This window comes from Ostrea edulis, chromosome 1, assembly GCF_947568905.1.
Source record: "Ostrea edulis chromosome 1, xbOstEdul1.1, whole genome shotgun sequence".
Taxonomy (NCBI): Eukaryota; Metazoa; Mollusca; class Bivalvia; order Ostreida; family Ostreidae; genus Ostrea; species Ostrea edulis.
The window spans coordinates 10,776,291-10,801,058 of record NC_079164.1 but is presented as its reverse complement, the minus strand read 5'-3'; the positions used below and the strand labels follow the sequence as shown (position 1 = coordinate 10,801,058).

At 36.5% G+C, this 24,768-nt stretch overlaps 1 protein-coding gene across 1 annotated transcript in view; it reads right to left on the bottom strand.

Moving 5' to 3' along the window:
* Positions 1–2,337: 2,337 nt before the first annotated feature.
* LOC130047407 (multidrug resistance-associated protein 1-like) overlaps positions 2,338–24,768 on the bottom strand; it is a 41,101-nt gene continuing 18,670 nt past the window's right edge. Inside the window, 18 exon segments of the mRNA XM_056142341.1 lie at positions 2,338–2,557; positions 4,491–4,685; positions 5,194–5,360; positions 5,848–6,006; positions 6,173–6,319; positions 7,763–7,864; positions 8,073–8,199; positions 9,117–9,316; positions 13,328–13,638; positions 14,537–14,774; positions 15,439–15,592; positions 17,870–17,948; positions 18,382–18,559; positions 18,694–18,861; positions 21,360–21,536; positions 22,847–22,973; positions 23,586–23,649; positions 23,728–23,953. Coding sequence (XP_055998316.1) covers positions 2,443–2,557; positions 4,491–4,685; positions 5,194–5,360; positions 5,848–6,006; positions 6,173–6,319; positions 7,763–7,864; positions 8,073–8,199; positions 9,117–9,316; positions 13,328–13,638; positions 14,537–14,774; positions 15,439–15,592; positions 17,870–17,948; positions 18,382–18,559; positions 18,694–18,861; positions 21,360–21,536; positions 22,847–22,973; positions 23,586–23,649; positions 23,728–23,953 — 2,934 coding nt within the window. The 3' untranslated portion in view covers positions 2,338–2,442.

The following is a 24,768-nucleotide window of genomic DNA, read 5'->3' as shown; positions in this document are numbered from 1 at the left end:
CCCGATTCCACCTCTCGTGTTTTAGGGATGCATTTTTATCCCGTTTTCGGTTTAGTATTCTAGATCATTATGGGATGTTTCGTTTAATAGTCTGAGCTGATATTGGCACGAATTATAAATCTTTAATTGCTAACCCGTTTTCTTGTGATTCACAAAGTATTCGAAAGCTTCTACAGGAGAAGAAAAAATATCTGGTCATTGCCTGCAACTCAATAATTATCTATCTATCTATCTATCTATCTATCTATCTATTTATCTATCTATCTATCCATCTATCTATATCAATATCTATATACATGTATATATATAAATGACATTAAATTTCATCTTTTCATTTGTCGATTCGATATATGTCAGTAAACTCAAATAATGAATACCACAAAGTATTCCATGTATTTTGTATACTTTATTAAACATCGATGAAAAATGACAAATTAACCTTTTGACAAACGAGATGATTTCTTTCTTCATTGTAATCTTCCCCATATTGAGGTAACAATATGAAAGGTGAAAATAACGAAAGTGATCATCTCATAACTCCTACAAGCAATACAAAATAGATAGTTGGGTAAGCACGGACCCCTGGACACACCAGAGGTGGGGTCAGGTGCCTAGGAGGAGTAAGCATCCCCTGTCGACCGGTCACTCCCGCCATGAGCCCTATATCCTGTTCAGGTAAACGGATTTATCCGCAGTCAAAATCAGTGTGCCAAGAACGGCCTAACAATCGGTATGAAACATGTCAGACAGCATTTGACCCAATAATAGGTTGTATTGACGAACTAAATCGTTATAACGACAATAGAATTTGCGAAATGCTGACTTCAATCGAGACTGTTGAAACCCCTGTACCATCAACTTGTTTGTCAGTAGCTTACCTCGATTTAAAAACTGACCATACGCAGAACAAGCTCTTGAATATCTAGTTCGTCAATACAACCTCGCATTGGGTCAAATGCTGTCTGATGTGTTTCATACCGATTGTTGAGCCGTTCTTGGCACACTGATTTTGACTACGGATAACTCCATTTACCTGATCAAGATATAGGGCTCACGGCGGATGTGACCGGTCGACAGGGGATGCTTACTCCTCCTAGGCACCTGATCCCACCTCTGTTGTGTCCAGGGGTCCGTGTTTGCCCAACTACCTCTTTTGCATTGCTTGTAGGAGTTATGAGATTGATCACTGTTCGTTATCTTCACCTTGTATATATAAATATCCAATTATCAACGGTATAATTATGAATTTCATATCTCTCAGCTGATTCGATACGCAAGATCGGGGGTTTCAACAAATCTCATTTAAAGTGAACATTTTGCAAATTCTATGGTTGTTATAATTATTTAGTTTGCAAATTGACCTGTCATTAGATCGAATGCTTCGTGATGTGTCTAGGGGTCTAGGAAATCAAAATTTTGTGTTTGTATGATGCCTACCCCCAACAACTGATACTAGTAGTTTGAGTACAAATCACATCAAAATCATGATTAATTCTCTGATTTGCACGGGACATTTTCCTATCTACAAGTCGTATAGAAACCAAGGATTGGAAACGAGTCATCGATACAGTTTGCTTCTCTCTTTCTCTGATTTTAATATGGTATGAATAAACTGGCACAGAATGACAATGTTTGACATTGGCGTATCCATTGTATAGTGAAAGACTGTTCTGGTCTTGCCCTGCATCACATGATACTCTGCTAGCATTAGATATAACATTCCGATGTGTGGATTGGGTGAATATTCCTACACTGCTATATAGACATCACTGAAGAGACATTATTTGTCGAAATGCGCATATGGTGCATCAAAATTGGTACCGTATAAGCTTTACATTATGACCCCTGGGTCGAGGCCTCTGCTGGTGGACTGTTAGTCCCGGAGGGTATCTACAGTCCAGTAGCTAAGTATTTCGTTACTAGCTTGGAAATACGGATGTATATTTAATTGCTGTGATAAAATTTAGAAATTAATTTCAAAATTAAGGATGATATCTATCTCATGCATAGCTCTGATCCTTGGACGAATTTGGCTCCACTTTTTTGGCACTCTAGTTTTCCTTTTAGCTCTTTACAAGTTTTTTGTCATTTCGAATTTCCAAAATTTCGGCTTGAGCATCACTGAAGATACCTTATTTGTCGAAATGCGCATATGGTGCATCAAAATTGGTACCGTATAAGTTTTACATATCAAAGTCCGCTCTTTGGATCTTACCAAATGTTTAAAAGTTAAGTATTATATCAAAAAGTATTCTTTGAGTGAAAGTTTCATAGGATTACTGGCAGAGGTGAGTTAGTATTCTCCTGCTGGAAAGTGTTTCTCCCGTAACAAACATGTTTTCATCATTTCTTTATAAAGAAACATACATATGACATCATCGTGTAACAGGAAGAAATATATCAAATCAAGATAGCTCAAAACACAAAAACGTAATTTTTATATTATTTAACTATTCCAGCATGTTTGGCCAGTTCATAGAAAAGAGTTTTGTCGTCTGCCAAAAGATTCTGTGGTGTATCATACTCCAGCACATGTCCTTTCTCAAGAACAATGATCCTGAAAAACAAAATGCACACATATTTCAATATTAGTACAAACACATATTAGTACAAACTCATATATTAGTACGACCACATATTGATAAAAACATGACACTACCACAAGCGCGAGCATAGCCATATATATATATATATATATATATATATATATATATATACATACATACATACATACATACATACATACATACATATATATATATATATATATATATATATATATGCGAATCATCACTACTTTCCCAGGAGAGTCGGTTCCATCAATGTGATTTTGGTGGTCCAATCGATAGACATATTATATATATAGTTTTTTTCACCCATATTGTGACGTCATTAGCTGTAGGTGAAACACCAGAGTTCAGACATATGATTAGTTCTCTGGGACTTAACAGTGGGGTTCTTTAACGCACCAACGCAAACCATGACATGGGGGTCTCTGTTGTTGAGAAATACCCCTAGCTCTCACTTTTAAATGCTGAGTGTTAGCGACGGAGTGATTGCTAGATCACTACTGTGATTTACTTCCTAGGTTTGAGGCGGCAATGAAACGAGTGAAACTTGAACTCACTCTCTTCTGGTTACGAAGCGAACGATCTAACTACTGAGCTACCGCGACCGATACTTAGGCATTGGGTCAAATGCTGTCTGAAGTATTTTATACTCCTCCTAGGCACCTAATCCCACCTCTGGTATATCCAAGGGTCCGTGTTTGCCAAACACTCTGTTTTGTATTGCTTATAGGATATGAGATTGATCACTTTGCGTTATCTTCGCCTTTTACCAATTGTTAGGCCCTCGTTTACACACTTATTTTGACTAAGGATTACTCCGTTCTTGGCACACTGATTTTGACTACAGATAACTCCGTTTGCCTGATCAGGATATAGGGCGTACGGCGGGTGTGACCGGTCGCCCGGTCGACAGGGGATGCTTACTCCTCCTAGACACCAGATCCCACCTCCTCTGGTGTGTCCAGGGGTCTGTGTTTGCCCGACCATCTATTTTGCATTACTTAAAGGAATTATGGGATTGATCACTGTTCGTTATCTTCGCCTTTGATCTGATCAATATACATTGTATATGCTTACGGCGAGTGTGATCGGTCAACATGGGGAGTCATATTGATTATATCATTGTAGATCAGAGTCTCAATCTGGTCTTAGTTTATTTAAGACATCCAAACGAGCTGTTAGAGTGATTTTAAATAGACATTTTTATACACCTACAACAGAAATGATGCAGCAAGTTACATGGATGCCTCTGTCGGACTATTTTGTATATAGAACTATGATTCTTGTCTTCAAAGTTTTACATGGTCTAACCCGGCCCCGATTATTTAGATGTTTTTCAATATGTTAATGAAACTAGCAATATATCTACCATATTAAGTTTAAAGTAATTCATTATATATCCAGAGGGCAAAGACACAATATACTAGAAGATCTTTTACAATTTACAGTTCACAGGTATGGAATAATATTCCAGAATTTTAAAAATATTACCCAACATTAGAAAGTTTTAAATCCGCTTATCTTAGAATTGTTTTTTTTTTCATTCGGAAAAATTAAAACCATATAGATTTGTTTCTGATTATTTTCAGTTTTATTTTTATTTATCTATTTATTTATTTTCAGTTTTGAATATATAGATAGCGTACATGTATGTATGAAACATACCTTCATATACTATATTATATTGTATCTGTATAATACTGCTGTCTGAATATATTTTCAGGACCACAATGTAAACTAGTTTTTAAACTAATTGTGCTATCCTGTTTAAATAAAATACTTTGTTATTATGTTTATTGTTATTATTAACTAGCATCAAATCTGTACCTGTCATAACCCATCAATGTTTAATGTCTGTTGTATAGTTGCAATAACTAATCACTGTATCATACATTTATCATACATGTATCTGCTGTATACCTGTCATAGTCCATCACTGTGTTAAGTCTGTGCGCAATGGTCAGCACTGTGCATTCTCGGAACTCCTCGCGTATTGTCCTCTGTATCAGATCATCTGTCTCCAAATCAACTGCTGCCGTTGCTTCATCCAGAATTAGAATTTTTGTTTTCCTAAGTAGAGACCTTGCCAAACAAACTAGTTGTTTTTGACCGACACTGGAAATACAATATACTACTATAATATGATATATTAATAATATAATACAACCTATCATTGGGTGAAATGCTGTCTGACATGTTTCATACCGATTGTTAGGCCGTTCTTGGCACACTGATTTCGACTACGGATAACTCCGTTTACCTGATCAAGATGAAGGACTGATAGCGGGCGTGACTGGTCGACAGGGGATGTTTACTCCTCCTAGGCACCTGATCCCACCTCTGGTGTGTCCAGGGAACGTGTTTGCTAAACTACCTATTTTGTATTGCTTATAGGAGTTATGAGATTGATCAATATTCGTTATCTTCGCCTTTCATATTGAATTCCGTTTCCAGGGATTATTTACAAGAGTACATTTTCACGGTTTGTGAAGTGTTGCCTCTTAAAATCTATTTTCTCTCATTCGCAGTATAATCACATTTGTACACGAATAAAGACTTTTCAGGTTTGTTTCCATATTGAATTTCATGTATTACACTTACATAGCAAGACAAAGTTTGGTACCTGAGATTATCTCCCCTTTCCCCGCACTCTGAGTCTAAACCAGTAGGGAGAGACTGAACGTATGACTTCAGATGAGCATGCTCTAAGGCATTCCAGATCTCTTCATCCATGTACTCATCCATAGGGTCAACGTTCATCCTCAGGGTACCAGAAAACAACACAGGGTCCTTCAAATTATATGTGCATTTAAACATAATACAGATGCATTACTGCTCCCTCTCTGTCTGTTATTCTTTTCTTTTTTAAATTTCACTTCTATATCCAGTACAGAATTATCGATATTGCTTTTGCACAATTATATTATGTTGATGAAGTCCATTCATTCTTTCATCACACGCCGAGGTCGATATTGTGTTCTCCGTAGGTGTGATGATAATACGAATTTAGCGATATCAACATGCCACAAATCCTTATTCATTTTCCTAGATCAATAACAAATTCATCAAATTGTTATTTGCCTTCAGATGTATTGTTGAAACCATAAAACTTATGATAACAATGTGTTATGATATACAATTCTTCAGATCTAGTTTTGAAAATATATAGTTTACAATTCAATTTTCACGCGATATTTTCGATTTTCCTAAATCACAAAGGACCAATCATAATAGGTCTTATAAAAGTCTACATAGACAATTTATAAAAACTTCGTACCTGGGGTAAAATGGTCAGGCTAGACCTGCAATCATGAAGCCCTAGATCTATTAATCTTTCTTCATCAATCTCAATGTCCCCAGAGACTGGTTCTATCAAGCGGAACAGAGCCAGAGCCAAGGAAGATTTACCTGCCCCTGTTCTTCCCACAATTCCAACCTAAACACAAAAGGTAACATTCCTCAAAATAAAATAAGGACAAGGTATGTCTCCATGAAAACGAATATTGTTATACTATACGACAATGGTCAATTGTTTCAGTAAACTCACATACATGTATATCATCTTCCCCACAAATACCACTTCAAAAGAGTATTTATTCTACCTTTTCACCTGGTTTGACGGTGACATTGATATTTCTCAGTACCAATTCTAGCTGGGATCTGTATCTTGTGGAGTAAGAGGACAGAGTGACCTGACCTTGACAAGGCCAGCCTTCAGAAGGTCGGTGGTCAATATTGAATAGATCAGCCTAAAGTAAAAATAATGTGTATTTCAGAAAAAAACACATACATAAAGATATCGATAATACTGTCAGACTTGTGCTAGTAATTTGCCCATTTCTAAACAAAAGAGAGGTCACATGACAGAAGATACTGTTTTACCTGCGAAAACTTTACGAGACCCTAGGGTAACCAATATTGGGGACAATGAATATTTCATAAAGGTTTTTAATCTCAAATCGTTTATTACAATATATATTCAAATGCGAAAAAAATCAATTGAAAAAGAAAGAGGTTATTCATGCCCTTTAATTAGCAAAAGAACCAAATCAGACAACCTAGAATTACAAGCCGGGTATTTAGAAATCACTTTCGTGCTTTTGTTGCACAATGATACCGTTTTAGATATTCTACATATTATACATTTGTGAATTCAAGTTGTTTCTATTTTGCACTTGCGTGTCATAAGGTTTTATCGAAAATCACAAACAAGGATAGGTCGTTCTTCGTACACTGATCTTGACTACGGATAACTCAGTGTACCTGATCAAGATGTGAGGATCACGGTGGGTGTGACCCGATCCCCTGTGATCCCTGGTCAACAGGGGATACTTACTTATCTTAGACACCTGATCCCAACTCTGGTATATCCAGGGATCCGTGTTGGCCCAACTCTCTGTTTTGTATTGCTTATAGGAGTTATGAGATTGATCACTCTTCGTTATCTTCGAATTGCATACAATAAATTATCATTAATGACTAAATATTAGTTGATGCAAATAATATTACATATGTAGCGGTCAGACGGGTTCGATTGCCGTTGGTCAGTTAGGTCAGCTGGTATAGCACCTGACTAGAGATTCAGGGGGCCAGGGTTCGAATTCTGGTCTGGTTCGTTGCATTTTTTCCCCTTCCTGTTACATTAGGTGCCATTGACAACCCATGGTCTTGCAGGTAAAGGTTTTGACAGAAGCATAAAGAATCTGGGTTGTATGTCTTCAAGAGTGAAGACAAATTAAGGAAAGAGGAATGTAGTAGTTAGGGCTATACGGATCGTGGATGTCGGCCTTGGTAGCTAAGTGGTTATATCATCTGACAAATTTTCTCCTCTCCCATATATTGCATTTGGTACCATGGCAGATCGGCCTGGATAGAACAGTTAGTAGTTTGTTCCGTTGAAAATTTTCCCTGTTACATTTGGTGCCGCAGACCGCCCCTGGAACTGACAGATGAAAATGCCTGCCAGAGGATTAAGAACCCGAGGTGATGTCTTCAATTGTGAAGACATTTAAGGAGGGAGGAATCAACCAAGTTGGCTCAGTTGAAAAAGCACTTGACTAGAGATTCAGGGAACCCGGGTTCGAACCCCAATCTATTTTGTTGCATTTTCTCCCTTGCTGTTAATTAATGATGTTCATGTACATATAGTATAGAGTATATAATATATCATGTAGCCTTGTAGAGTCTCTTACCTCTGATTCTTTGTCTGTGTACTCAGCTATTCGTTCCACCGACACAGCATTAGTTTCTACCAGAGTCAGCACGTATACCAACCAATTCATCATGATTATTATCTTGCAAAAGTGCAACACAGTAAGTGTCTAGTGCTATAGAGCATATACACAACAGAAATACAATGGGAAATGATTACGGTGTACAGTCTAATCTTTCTCTTTACGTATATCCAAGTAAACATTGACAACTACCTTTGATTCACAAAACTTGTTATGATATAGATCACAACATGAAAGAGTGAAATGAGATAACTTTTCTTTGACTTACATTTAGAGAGTAGGTAACTGAGAGTCCAGCCGTTCCGGCACTAATGTTATCTTTGGTTCCTACAACTATCATACAGGCCGCTAAAATGACCAAACATCCCAGCATCTTTACGTGTACACTTCTCCAGCTGTTTAAAGCATTGAAATTCATCAAGAAAACAGAAAAGAGTAATTCATAGCCCTTTTATTTTTACTTTTTTTTTATATAGGATTTGAATGATGGTTAAATATCAATTACAGTGGAATACTCTCTATGAAAGGTGAATATAACGAACAGTGATCAATCTCATAAATCCCATAAGCAATACAAAATAGATAGTTGGACAAACACGGACCCCTGGACACACTAGAGGTGGGATGGAGTGTTTAGGAGGAGTAAGCATCCCCTGTTGACCGCTCACTCCGTGAGCCTTATAATTATCTTAATCAGGTAAACGGAGTTATAATTGTTATATTTTGAACATTATCATCAAACGTACATAAATGTATTCCTTTTAATGTTGTTTTACGGTTATCTGATACCTTTCATGATCAGTAGAGTGTTATCTGACGAATGAAAAGGTGAAGAAAACGAAAGGTGATCAAACTCACAACTTCTAAAACGAATATAAGATAAAGAGTTGGGCAAACATTGATACCTGGATATACACTGTACCAGAGGTGAGATCAGGTGCCTTGGAGGAGTAAGCATCACCTACCGAACGGTCACACCCGAATCAAGAGGACACATATATTGCTCTGTAGAGCGTTATGACCTATGAACCTCATATATATCCAAATTTGCACTATATTTCTTCTTCGTGTAAACTCCAAAGATTTGATTTCTGATACAGACTTTCGATATTTACATTACGTGCGCAAAGTAATATCTTCATGAGTGAATACTCTCACTTTACATACATGTTTCTATATGAGTGTGCTATTCTCAGAGATATGTTACGAGTGTGATGACCAACAAACGCATATCATCCAATCTTTTGTAAGAAGAAATGTTTCAAAATGATATAAGAAAACTTGTAAAAGTTGAATAAAACGAATACACAACCCATTGATGGCAATATCAGCCCAGTCAGCCTGATGAAAGTCATTCACTTTCTTCTGCATCTCAATCATAAATTGGTTCTCCTTGTCAAATGCCCTGATAACACTAGCACCAGCCAAGGTCTCACTGAAATAACTGTAGATTGGTGATGTATTGATTGAAATAATTCTCCTCAGTTGTCTTGATGATGGCAAGTAGAAACTCTGTATGCAATAAAAAAGTAGATAATGGTTTCAGTAGATAATTACACACATAAAAACAAATCTCAAATTAATTCAGTAAAAATTGTTTACTATATATGACATCTTTTCACAACCCCTGAGACTGAACTAGACCTGATCTTATGCCTACATAAACGATTGGATATGGATTGTATGAATATTGAAGAATAGGTCCTCAGTACCCCCGCTTGTCGTAAAAGGCGACTAAATGGGGCGGTCCTTCGTATGAGACCGCAAAAACCGAGACCCTGTGTAACAGCAGGTGCGGCACAATAAAAATCCCTCCCTGCTCAATGGTCGTAAGCGCCGAGCATAGGCCTAAATTTTTAAGCCCTTCACCGGCAATGGTGACGTCTCCATATCACTGAGAATTTTTCAAGTGGGATGTTAAACAATATACAGTCAATCATACAGTCTTATAAAATTATTTTAGAGATATTAACTGTGAATCGTTGTTTAGTTTGCTTAATGATGATGTTCAAACATAATATTTCATGCATATTGATACGTCTCCAGTCTTTGGTGAAGTGCCACAAAATCACGCCTCCAATATAGGTTCAGACAAAAAAGTGAAATATAAACATGGATCTCAATCACTGTCTTTCACATGGCAAAGGAACTTTCATTACACATTCTAACGGTTCAGAAATGTCACTACTGTGGTTCTCACTCTAAACCATAATCTACGAAACCAGTGCTCTTCGGATTGAGGTACTGCGGAGTTTGAAGGTGCAACTTCCTTTGATTTTAGTTCTTTGGCATCGAAAGGTAACGGAAAAGATACATGCGCATATAAATAATTCTTTAAACCTAAGTTTGTTGAATGCTTGACTTACACAGAAAAATCTGCAAGATTATGCACATTGATTACGTTCATTCAGAATGTTTACTCTGGTTCACATACTCAATGACCTTATGACTTAGAGTTATGTAAAAATGAGGGATAATCATAATGACGACAACATTTTAGGAATTCCATACTAGTTTGATTTCACCCAAATTGGACACAGGATATGCATGACTGAGTCATTACAACCTATCATTGAGTCAAATGTTGTCTAACGTGTTTTGTACCGATTGTTAGGTCCTTCTTGGCATACTAATTTTCACTACGGATAAGTCCGTTTACCTGATCAAGATATAGGGCTCAAGGCGGGTGTGACCGGTCGACAGGGGATGCTTATTCTTCCTAGTCACCTGATGTCACCTCTGGTATGTCCAGGGTTTGTGTGTGCCCAACACTTTATTTTGTATTGCTTTGAGGAGTTATGAGATTGATCACTGTTCGTTATCTTCGCCTTTCATTCATTGATTACGGTTTTACAGCGTACAGTTATATTCCAGCCAGCTGTATATACAGACCCTGAAGCGTACTACTACACCACTTGCACGGAACGGTACGAAACTATTCTTGGACGGAACGCTGAACGGTTTGCACGAAACGCCGAACCATCTGCACGGAACGGTGAACGGTTTGCACGAAACGCTGACCACTTTGTAGGTGTGGCTTGCACGCTTTGTGAACGGTTTGCACGAAACGGTAGGTGTGGCCTGCACGCTGTAATTTTTTCGGTAATATTTGGTTCAAATAGTTTCATTATAATTGCAGTATTCTAGATATTAAAAGAAGGTTGAGAAAGAAATGATAGTGATTCATTTTAAAATGATTGCTCATGTACGACACGGTAAATGTCATTTTTGCTTATTATTTAAATTGTCTCAGTTATAAACCTATAGAAAACTGCATTCATTTTTGAGAGACAAAAGATAAAAACACCTCTTTTGTCATATTTCAATTGCTCCCGCTGATTTTCACACCTTCTGTACGAATGTTGATTTCAAATACCCGGATTAGCTGACCTCTATTGTGGTAAAAAAAAAAAAAAAAAAAGAGGGGCCTTGGAATTTGCGAAAAATATACAAGTTATATACAGGTCGGTCTTTGCATTATGCAGATAGTTCCGATAAACGATTTTGAGGGAAATATTTTTTATTCAAAAAGAGAAACTTGATCATACAAATGTAACAAGACAAATAAATTATTCCTATATACAAAAAAAAAAAAAAAAAAAATAACGAGGGCAGAGATATTACATGTCTCTGCATTTGCTAGAAACTACCAAGGGTGGGAAAGTTTCCTTATTTTCTTACAGACATTTTGAAATAATTAGTCAAATTCCGAGCAATGTTTACCTGTCCTACATTCTATGCCGAAATGACGTGCACGGTGTGTACGTTTCTAAGGGCGTGGTTTGAACGATCTGCACGTTTCTCTGGGCGTGGCTTGATCATGCACGGAACGATTTTTGCACGAAACGATTTGCACGGAACTCTGAACGGTCTGCACAAAACGCTGAACGATCTGAACGGAACGGTGAATGGTTTGCACGGAACGGTGAACGATTTGCACGAAAGTCTGAACGGTCTGCACGGAACGGTGAACGGTTTGCACGGAACAAAACGAAACGCTTTAGAGGTGTAGTAGCACGCTTCAGGGTCTCTAGTACTTCCCAATATGATATATACATGTATGTGTCTTTTCTAAACCCATCTCCTTTACAAGCTTAATCTCAACTCCATTTATACCAATAGACATAGTGACGTCAAATGTAATAAGACGTCTCGTGTTTTTCAGAAAAGTAGAGTTCCATTTTAACACTTTTAAATAAATTTACACATCTTCCTTTACAGTGCAGAATTATATACATCCGATGATAATTTAATTCTTATTGTATCCTTGTCTCTGATTGATCAAATTCCAATTGAGGAACGCAGGTTATTTTTGTATAACCTGGTTTGGTATGGGGACACGCCCCCTTGACAACCAGAAGGCGAAACTATTTTTTTTTCTCTCTCTAAATTTACATCGTAGCACTGTTTTCAGCCTTCTATGGAATAGAAAGTCAACGTGTACAATAAGATACTTCGGTTTGATACACATACTGTTTTCTTGTTGTCAATTAGCATCTACTTGTACGCTAATCACTGTTGTAAATCATCTTTCTCTGTATAATGATCGAATAATTTTGAAATAGATTAAAACAAATATATTATATTCAAATTAATGATTTACCAAGTAAGGATTGCCCTGTTTATTTTCAAATACATTTCTCACTGGGGAAAGGGGGTGTTTCATTGCTGACCTGCCTTTCAACAAAGCAAACAAACAAAAATCATACGTCACATTTTACCACATGACGTCAGTCACATTGACATGTGGATCGCGATTTGTCACTTGCTTACATATTTTCTTGTGTTGGATTTACTATTAGTGACAACTTTGAATGCAAGGGTAAGTTTTCATGTAGTAGAAATTTTCACAGAGTTAAAAGCCGCAAATTATTGCATTTTCTGATATTTGAAGACTTACTTTGGGTAGATCTAGACCTAAACAATGCAATTTCCCGTATTTTCGCAATCTGTCGGAGATGAGCGACTTCAAAGTCGATCTCTAAAGGGCAGCGAAATCCATATTGCATGCATAGTCTACACATATTTTCTGTCATGACAAACTTCACCTTCGATACAATCATTTAATAAATAGGCTACGCTCTGTTGAACTAAGATACATTGACAACGCGTTAAGATGGTGACCTTCTATAGCTGCATGTAGACGCTTCGTCGTTGTTGCTAAGTGAATCCTTGCGCAGCTCAGTTGACTTGTATTTTTCCGAGTTTATGTACATTTTGATAAACGAAGGTTAGTATCTTTGTCTCCTGCATTAAATTATAAGGAATGACTTTAATTCTGGGGCAAGTTATACGAGTATAACCTGGTTTGGGTCAATTTACGCTTTTTTATATTCCGCTTCGCGGATTATAAAGTGTATATACTCGTATAACTTGCCCCAGAAGTAAATTCATTCCTTAAATAAATTTAAGCTATGGGAATAAAATTTCGACACTGAGGTCCGAATTCTATATGTACTAACAATGAATATTCTCCGAATTGTCATCTATCTAAAGATACACCATATTAAGAAACAGTAGTACCATTATAAAGTAGTATATCATGCCGAGTGGGATAACAGCCAGCAGGAACCAGGAGGAGCTGTATGTAATGGCAGCCATAACTCCTATTATTGATGTGATACAGAAAACCAGGTTCTCTAATCCAAGCGGTAACGTGGTGTCCACTACTTCCATATCCTGAGAGAAACGGTTGATGATCCGACCCGATGGAGTTGTGTCGAAGAAGCTGATTGGACAGCGCACAGTTGTGTGCAACAGGTTAGCATGTATTGCACGAGATGCATGGATTGTTCTTAGTAAACAAACGATTCCATATAACACCATAAAGGTTACTGAAAATAGAGGGAAATGTTGTTTACATTTACATTATTACATATTAACCTGCTATTCTAAAGGAGTAGTATAAAAATCTTTTTTCTAGTTTATGTAATACCCGAATTCAATTTCTTTAGATTCACTACCGTTATTGAAAATGATATTGCTGTTTAAGCTCTTGAAAACGTATAATTTCTTACGTATTTCAAATAATGTTCAAAAGTTGAGAAACATCAGTATTGTACAGAAATAATTGTACGCCGTGATGTACTGTTTAATTGTGATGTCATCCAATGTGATGTGCCCTGAGATATCTTTAGCCATATCGCGGGAGAAAAGTCATGATATTAAAAAGGGCAAAGTTAACGAGCAGAGACTCATGTCATAACTCCTATCAATAAATGTCATCGGTATCTTATCTATGAAATTTTAAGAAAAGCTAGGGCATTGATGTCTGATCCCTTGACTGAAAAATATCATGTTAGAAACTCATCGTCATTATAGCGACTGTCATCATTTTACTGGCTACGACATCGTAGTCAATTAAGATATATGTCTAGGAGTATGTCGTGACATTTTAGCTGTTGGGTAAATTTTAATGTCACAATTTAATGGCATCAAACCCGAGCGAATGATGAGAAAATCGCGGATACGTGATTTTTAAGATATTTTTTATTTTCTCTCGAATTCTCTCACCATTGCTTCTTCTGAATAAACTTGATTTGAGTATTTATTAGGAACTATTAAACATTCATAAATATTTAAGGCACTGCTTAAGTGGAAATGGTGGTAAAAGCAGACATAGTCGTATGCTGAATGCATTAGCATACATATGAGAAGGAACATCGAAAACAATAATGCAAATATTATCAAAAAGGAAGAGAAAACTAGAGAGTGTAATGTAGTGTAATATACTTTGTCCTAGTCCAAATCCCAAATAACTTCCAATGAAATAGATATTCTTTTCATGAACATTGCTGCTGCTATTTCTAGTTCCTTTGACCGATTTTATAACAGGATCCTCTGTCCATTTGCTCAGCCAAATGTTTCCCAGTAGAGTCATGCATTCACTAAGACTATACAAGATCACCAAGAAGACGCAATATCCCAGACCAATGGTTCTAAAGTAGGTCATAAACTGCTTCCACTTCACCTATTGAAACAATTCATATGTATACATAAAACTCAAAATTAGGTGATATTGATTGCAGTCTGCATTTGTACTTGTGAGGTTACATGATCACATTTGTAAGTAACAAAAAGCAAAAAGACTACGGTTTTACGCCGTTTTGGCAATATTTCAGCCATTTTAAGGCAGTGTAACAAAACGAGAGGTCAAAATACAATCATAATCTCGTCTGTAACTGGCACATTTTTTTCTTGGTGACTTTTTTGTCAATGACAACAAATCAATACACTCTAGTGGCGAATTTTTCTCGAATTCAAATTCTAACCTTCAAGGTTCTTCCTAGAAAAATGTAGCTTGACATCTTCTACATAAAAGGTGATCAATCTCATAACTCCTATAATGTAAAACTTATACGGTACCAATTTTGATGCACCAGATGCGCATTTCGACAAATAATGTCTCATATATAAGCAATACAAAATAGAGAGTTGGGCAAACACGGACCCCTGGATATACCATAGCTAGGATCAGTTGTCTGGGAAGAGTAAGCATCCCCTGTTGACCGGTCACACTCGCCGTGAGCCCTATATCCTGATCAGGTAAACGGAGTTATCCGCAGTCAAAATCAGTGTGCCAAGATATAATACATATATATCACATAATAGTACATATATTTTCTGATATGTACCTTTCCAGTCTCTGTTGTTTCCTCTTCGATAAGGTTATACTTAATAACACCCATGACTTCTTTGTCTGCAGTCACAGACGCAAGTCTCTCTGTAGAAAGGCTTGAAGTACTCTTTACATGGAGATGTTCTGTACTTTGATCATTTTTGGACTGTCTAAAATAAATAGATAGCAAACCAAACATATACGCGGTACGCCAGAACAGTGTAGAACCCATTACATATAGAAATTAATGTAGTTTTCTCTCGATTGTATCACAATGTATCATCCTGACTAGTGATACACAATATGTATATTGTAAAATTGATTCCTATACATCGTCTCACTCGTGGAAAATATCACAATAATGGAGGCTTTAACAAGACACATCGACTTAGTATAGTTGATATTCTGCTTGGTAGAACATTTCTAATTTGACTACTTACAGGGTGAATTAGGTGTACTGTAATGCCGCTAAAATGACTAGTAAGTTCAACAACTGGCACTAATATCCTGCCTAATATTGTAAGTGGTTTTAATTCGAGGTGCTAAACGTTCGCGGTTTTTCATATTGGTTTCATTGCGGTGCTTTTATTTTCGCGAAATTCAAATTCTATTTTGATTATTGGTAACTGTTCAAAACGTATTGTGTCACACTTGCAAAATGATTGCGGATTTTTTTGATTTGCAGAAAAATCCCTAACCGCGAACATAGCAAAATTAAAATCACCGCAATCATTTTCCCATTTACAGTATAAAGGCTCTTGGTCTGGGCGTAAGTTTGTCTAGCTTTGCACTCTATCAGGGATAGACAGACAGGGTTTACGTCAAGTATCACTGTCACGTATTGCGTGCCCATATGACAGATAATGCAATGGTCTTGTTCAATGTATCACTCAACTATTTATACAAACTCTAATGAGAAAGAATCCGGCGATGGCCCACGATAACATTTGTTACCACTAGAGAGCATAGTTTGGTTTCGTAATTATGTCAACACCTTAAAGTAAGCTAGTATTCATATAAGAGGTAATATATTGTAACAATACATACTATATTCTACACTAAATTTTATAGTTTTCTTTTTCATTAATGATATAGTATATGGTTATTATTCTGCTTGATAGAAATTGGGATCCGGGTTAGAATAGGGCCTCAGCACCCCTTGCTTGTCGTAAGAGACGACAAATGGGACGGTCCTTCGGATGAGACCGCAAAAACCGAGGCCCTGTGTCACAGCAGGTGTGGCACGATAAAGATCCCTCCTTGCTCAAAGGTCGTAAACGCCGAGCATAGACCTAAATTTTGCAACCCTTCATCAGCAGCGGTGACACCTCCATATTTGTGGAAGATTCTCGAGAGGGACGTTAAACAACATTTAATCAATCAATCTAATTTGACTACTTACAGTATGAGTTAGGTGTACTGTAATGTCGCTAAAATGAGTAGTAAGTTGAACAACTGGTACTAATATCCTGCCTAATATGAAGGTTCTTGGTTTAGGAGTTAGGTTGAATAGCTTTGTATTCTATCAGGGACAGACATACATGTACACACCGGGTTTAGGTCAATATTACCGTCACTTATATCGTAGTCATAACACAAAAAATTCAATAGTTTGTTCAAATATACACTTAAGTATTGATGGAAACTCTAATGAGAGAATCCGAAAATGGCTCATGATAACAACTATTACCACTAGAGGGCGAAGTTTGGTTTCGTTACGTAAAGCAAGCTAGCATTCATATCAGTGGAATTATATTGTAACAATGCCTACTATATTCTACACTAACTTTTATAGTTTTGTCTTTTATAAATGATACGGAAGACGATATGATGATAGCAACGGAGTAATCATGAACAGCTTACATTTTCTCAGTTTTTCATAATAATGTTGGAGAAATTGTGCACGGGACAGTTTTTCCTTATCCTGTCGACAGCACTGTAAAACAACTTTCTTGTCAACTATATTCGTCAAATATTTGATCTTGAAATCTTTGAGCTTGAAACGTAAAAGTAAAAAACTGTCGGTAATTTTGGAGCCAATAGACTATTAGAATCGATTCCAAAATTTGGCAGGGCTTCGCATGACATCAGATATGTTATCGTGAATGTTTTAGTTGGTTGGTCGATTGGTTGCATGTTGTTTGATGTGTTGCTCGAGATTTTTTCACTTGTTCGTTGGCCTTACTTAAAAAGCTAAACGTCTGGCTGAAATAACCTATAATGTTTCTATTAATTGAAGAAAACCTTGTACGGTTTATACTAAATGGCAAAATCATAATCTACATAAGAGCACCACGAAACGCTTCCGGGCATATTTATATTTTACAAGCGTATCGTACACTCACGTCGCGTTATTTCATCCCCATGTTCGTTACAAGGGAATAATAAGATAGGGTAGTCGAAATATAGACATATAATTCAATGTAAAATAATACAAAATATCATACCCCATATCAAATGCTGATCCATTTGTTGCATTCGACGTCATTGACGGCAATCGTTGTAAGGCTTTTACTGTCACCTCCCCTTTCAAATTGATATTAATTCATGATGAAAATGTTAATTGGTTGCTTCATATACATCTTCTAACGGGACCAATATTTCTACATGTAATAACAAAAGATTCATTTGAAATGGCTGATATTTGGATACGGCGTTCTTGCTTATTAATGCAGTTTTCTACAAGTTCTGATTACTGCTCATATTTCAAAATGTCTATCCCTACAACCTTGTCCTAACAAGACGCTGATTGACGAGCAAGTAACTCTCCTCATGTGGAAACTTAAAACTAAGTTCGAGCACCAACAATCACGACATTAAAACGGCGGATAATCATCTGACATGTTATGACCTAGTGTACTTGTTTCTAACAAACAGGGAGAATGAATTTGTGATTTTGAACAAAATATGAAAGAGAAATGTTTAACAGAGGAATGAAACTCATCAAATGAATTCACACCTCCAACGTGCCCTTCATCTGTATCCAGCAAATAAGTCTCTAAAACTTCAGCAAACGACCTAGCATGATTAATCAATTCTTCATAAGTGCCCGATTCTGATATTTTTCCATTGACTAAGACGATTATGTTATCAACTTTTGGTAACCACTGCATTCCATGTGTAACTAGAATACATGTCTGTGAACAAAAACATATGTTTATATATATTCTACTGAAATAATCTTCGATATTTTATCTTTACAATGTAAACAACAGTGACTGATAAAAAATGGGGAAAAACCCTACAGTACTGCTACGAAAGGATATCTTACCTTGTCTGTCAGTAAACCGGATGGTCCAATTACTTGATCAAAAATATGGCGGCCTACATGAGAGTCAACTGCTGACAGTGGGTCGTCAAGGAGATAGACGTCCCTCTCACTGTAAACTGCACGTGCTAGACTCACTCTCTGCTTCTGTCCGCCACTCAGATTGACTCCCTATACAATGTAACAGGGATACATGTAACGTCACTATAAAAAAAAATTGGATGTCATCCATTGTGTTTTGTCATTGAATAGTTTAATAGTTATCTATTCAATGACTAAACCGTTGAATAGTTGACGGTTTATTGTTGAATAGATAACTATTAAACTGTTGTTTTAAAACGTCCAAAGAAGAGAAAACTAAAAAAAATGCACGTAGCTCTTATTACATTTTAAATTCCAAAGAAATAACATTTCTTGATTTGCAGTACACACTGAGCTGAAATATCCACGGGATTACTTATATCACGTTCATTGAAACTCGACTCTTTACATGCACATAATGACATGCATAAAGACACCCGCTTCTTGGTCCTGTTCACTGGTACTTGTCAACTGCATCTGAACAGCGACAGTTTTTTTTTCACATACAAATTGTTCTGACCGTTAGCGGCGTACATTCTAGTGTCTGTAATTGTTCATAATGAATTAGAATAAAATCTTACTAAGCTAGCGTTTTATGTATGCTTATCTCAACTTTAGAAAGGATGTTGTTTCTAATGGGCTTATCTGTGTATCATTTGTCTTTAGCGGGTTTTGGTCCTGGAAAGAAGGTGCAAAGATGCATCGAAGTAGGTATCACAAAAAGACTATTAGTATTCTCTTTTTTATCTTTCGAAAAAGGTACTAGTATTTTCTACTTTGAACTCATTTAAAACTCCGTTTAAATCCATTTCCAATTCTTCATCAGATATATCACTATTAGGTCAAAGTTTGCTGGACACGATGTACTTTACTTTCTCTTAGATTTTAAATTCTAAAAATAATATCATTGAGAACAATATCTATATATTCTCATCGTAGCTAACCTCTTTAGATTTTATTTGTGTAAGAAAATTGCATCAACTGAATCCATTTCCCTTCTTTCATGAAATGATGTAAGAACTTGTGTGAGAGCCTTTTTATAGACAGTAGTACTGTTAAATAGATGAAGTCTTCCATGCAACAGACCATATCTGTCAACTGACTGTGTGCAGTGTGCTCTCATTCTATCCACAGGGGCTAAATTAAGGGAAAGTTTCGTAAGAAAGATAAATAACTCGATGATGTTGAATAGTTTTGAGAAACCATCCCCACCTTGGGTCTTTGGCCCTCGGTGGCGAAGCTTTCTGTGAACTATTCAACACCATCTCATTATTTATCCATTACTCAACCTGTTATATTTCTACAAATTCTGATTCAAAAGATTGTAAACGTATTCTGTACACAAAGTCCAAATCATGCGGAATAACAACTTCCATGGGATGTGATCAGACTGTTTTCAGGGTACAAAAAACAAGGAAAACTAACTGGCAGGTTTGGACGCCTGAGTCATCATTATTCATAGATTGTAAGTTGTGATTCTAAATGTTTTAATATGTTCCCTGGTAATGTGTTTCTATACCGGTTTGATTGGTGCGCAAAGGGAATTGTTTTATTACATTTCCTTACATTATGCGTTGAAATCGACATGAAAGTTACATATGATTATTTACTGGTAACTGATGCACCGAGTAAATTGTGTTTACAGTTTATTTATTATGCCCAATGCAAAAAGAAATGACGACTACACTAAGTGTGTGACACACTTGGGAGAAATATATTTCCCCTTGTCTCTACATGTACTCCTCGGCACGTGATCCTATCTCTATGGTATGTCAAAGGTGTATATTTGCCCTTCTACTATGTTTTTAATTCTTTATAGGATTTATGAGTTTGATTACTATTCGTTATCTTCACTTCTTTATGTAGAACATATTTGCAATGGAAAATGAAATTAACTTTTGCTGGTGCAAAATTCCATGGATTTCCTGTGTCTGTTAACGTAAGGTTATATCACATGGAAAAACTGGTTTTTCAAATTGACAAAGAACTACTCACGGCCAATCATACACCTAACCGTTTACTTAATCAACATATACGGCTCATGGATCCCTGGACATACCAGAGGTAGGATCAGGTACCTAGGAAAAGTAAGCATTCCCTGTCGACCGGTCACACCCGACGTGACCCCTTTTTCTTGATTAGATAAATGGAATAATCCGTAGTTAAAATCATTGTGTAACGAACAACCTAACAATTGGTTATGAACACGCAGACAACATTTTACCAAATAACAGGTTGTATTATTTTCATTAGAGAGCTACACATCATGTTTCATATGACAATCCCAAACCATAATTGCGCAATATATGGAAAACAAACCTTATGCAAAAGTCCAACCTCAAAGTGGATCAAGAATAATTAAATTCGGACATGATCTGCTTGTATTTATTAGTCAGCTAGACAGCGAATGGAACCTCTATCCCAGTACTTCATATAGTAGGACTGACGGACAGGGAAAGACGGAACATACAAATCCCTACAGTGTTGTGGAGATATTTATACATTCTAAAATTTCTTGATGGTAAACAGTTTTAATGAAATATTCCTTAATCAAGTTTTTCTTATGGCACCTAAAATATTCAACAAACCTTTTCTCCTATTTCTGTCTGATCTCCTGCAGGCAGAATATTCAGGTCCTGAGTGAGAGCACACGCCTCCAGTACTTCACGGTAGCGTTTGTCGTCCATCTTGTTTCCAAACAGAATGTTTTGTTGGATTGTTGCATTTTGAATCCAAGCTTGTTGTGGGACGTACGCAACGGAACCCTGTTACAGGTATGAAAAGTTGAAAAAAGAACTATTTTTAATATTAAAATATCGAGTTTGTCTTTCGTATAATTTTGTATGCAAAAACATTAATACAATGCTTTAATGTGATAGGCATTCTTTATAATGATTTCTTTTATTAAATGTTAGCTCTTGAATTAGACAAGTATATTGGGTATTCAATATATAAGGGTTTGATGTAAAGGACTTTAATTTTCCGAGGCTTACATTTCGTGATTTTTATCGCCCGCTATTTTGCGATGGTTATAATTTCGAGAACAGCCCTCTTCGAATATATTGTGTTTTATATCTCTAATTGAAATTTCCATTTTAGGTATTGAAATAAATACTGTCACCTGTAATGATGATATATATGTGTGTATTAAATGTTGACCAAGATAAGATACACCTTATCAAAGGCAGTTTATGCTTAGACTATCTGGGTCTTGTTTGGGGATTAGTGACATTTGACTAATCAGCTTTGACAAGCTAAACGGGGTAATACATGTGGATACTTCGTATTGAAGTCGGTGATAAACAATTACCTAGGGTGTATTTAAAGATAGTACTGAATTAAACGAAAATAAAGCTCAAGAAAATATCCCCTTTACAGTACGTCTACGAACGTTTATTTGCATTTCCCTATGAGCTCGAAATAAAGGACACCACAGAGTTGTCCACTTCTGCTTCATACTTAGATATTATATTGAAAGTAGACATTAACGGCAAACTGACAATTCAACTACATGACAACGGGATGATTTCAGCTTCTCCGTCGTCAACTTCCCATATTTATATAGCAATATTCCATTATCACCTGCATATGGTGTTTATATATCTCAACTGATTCGATATGCAAGTGCTTGTTCTGCGTATAGCCAGTTTTTAAATCGAGGTAAGCTAGTGAGAAACAAGTTGATGGTACAGGGGTTTCTACAGTCGGGATTGAAGTCAGCATTTCGCAAATTTTATGGTCGTTATAACGATCTAGGTTCGTCAATACAACCTATCATAGAGTCAAATGCTGTCTGACGTGTTTCATTCCGATTTTAAGCCGTTCTTGGCACACTGATTTTGACTGCGGATAACTCCGTTTACCTGATCAAGATATAGGGCTCACGGCGGATGTGAGCGGTTAACAGGGGATGCTTACTCCTCCTAGGCACCTGATCCCACCTCTGGTGTGCCCAGGGATCCGTGTTTGCCCACCTATCTATTTTGTATCGCATGTAGGAGTTATGAGATTGATCACTGTTCGTTATCTTCACCTTTCATTTTCTTGTACTACTATCAAAGAAATTAGCACTAACCTTGACGCTGACTTTTCCCTTTATTTTTATCATTTCCCCCAAAATGGCTGACAACAAAGAAGATTTCCCTTGTCCCACCTGTCCAACTACTGCGACAAGGCCTCCCTCTGGAATCGCTATATTCACTCTTAATAGATAGAACATTATCAAAATGAACAAATATGTGTACTATGTTTTAAATTATGTAATAGACTAAAATACCTGAAAGTAATACCCACTGTATACAACAGTATCGTCGAAAGTCAGCATTTCTCAAATTCTTCTTATTATTAATCGATGCATTTCGTTTAACAAACGCAAGTATCATCCATCGCCTTGAATATATGATTTTGAAAAAAAAAATTCGTTGGAAAGAGAACATGGAGTATCAGTTGGATTACCAAATGTTAGTTCCTAGTTTAATTAAATCCTTAAAAATCGCATGGGATGGAACACACTTTCGTTGGAGAAATTTCTAGATCTGTCTCAACGGTAGCATCGTCAATTAACTTTCACTGAAAGCAAATGTTAGTGAATCTTCACCGATTCATTTTATCATGATATAGGGTTAACGGTGGGTGTGACTGGTCAACAGGGGGTGCTTATTCCTTTAGACACCTGATCCCACCTCTGATACATCCAGGGGTCCGTGTTAGCACAAATCTCTATTTTGTATTGCTTATAGAAGTTATGAGATTGATCAATGTTCATTATCTTCATCTTTCACTTATACTAAGAACAAATATTTGTGGAAACTCACTCTTTCAATAAACTGCCGTTGATGCCCCAAGCAAACTCCCCGTCGATGATATTAACTGCTTTCCCTGAGAAGTGATAAAAGTGTGTTATTTTATATTGAAATATACTTCTGATGGTTCCTGATTTCTAAGAAGAGATCTTACCTTGTTGACATCTTTCAACATTATCCTCCTGGATATCCATTTTGTTTAGAAAGGTATCGATTCTCTTCAAAGCCACAACAAATTTCAAGTTATATGGAACAGAATAATTCAAGTCATCAACGGAGTATTTCAATACGTTGAATAGGGAAAGGGAGACAAATACTTTCTTGGCATCCAGAGGTGTATCACTGATATGTATGTATGTGAGAAACACTATAGATATGACCTACAAAGTAAAACAATAAACGTTTATCACAGCTGAAATTTGGGAAAGATCATAATTACTTTATAGGAACTCAATTACTTCCTTTTCTGTGCTAGTAAATGATTTAACGGGTACAAAATGTAGCTCAGTGTTAATTATAAATGTAAATAATTAATGGGCAAAAGACAGCGCTAACCTTAACACAAAAATTAAATATAAAAATATTGATGAATCTCATAACTCCTATAAGGAATACAGAATGGTGAGTTGGGAAAACACGGACCCCTGGGTATACCAGAGTTGGGACCAGGTGCCTAGAAGGAATAAGCATCCCCTGTCGAACGGTCACTATCGCCGTGAGCCCCATATTTTGATCAGGTAAATGGAGTTATCCGTAGTCACAATCAGTGTGCAAATAATGACCTACTTTTTATACAGTCTTGTTTACTCAACAGAAAGTTCAAATGCTTTTGTTTATTCGTTTGAAAATATCAGTTCCTGGAATTGGTAATATAGATGCTATGTAAATAAATTTACTAAAACCTAAAGTATTTATGATTTCTTTCTTTTCAATGATTGTTAACTTTCTTATTTCAAAACGTTGTTCCATATTTTCACATTTATCTATCCAATTTTTGCGGTAACACTATTTCTTATCCTAAGTATATTCCTAAACATCTTAAAGACTCATTGTTTACTACTATACCCAACTTTCTTTTGTTGTGTCTTTTCAAGTATTTACTTTAGATTTTGACTACGGATGACTCCGTTTACCTGATCAGGATACAGGGCTCACGGCGGGTGTGACCGGTCGACAGGGGATGCTTACTCCTCCT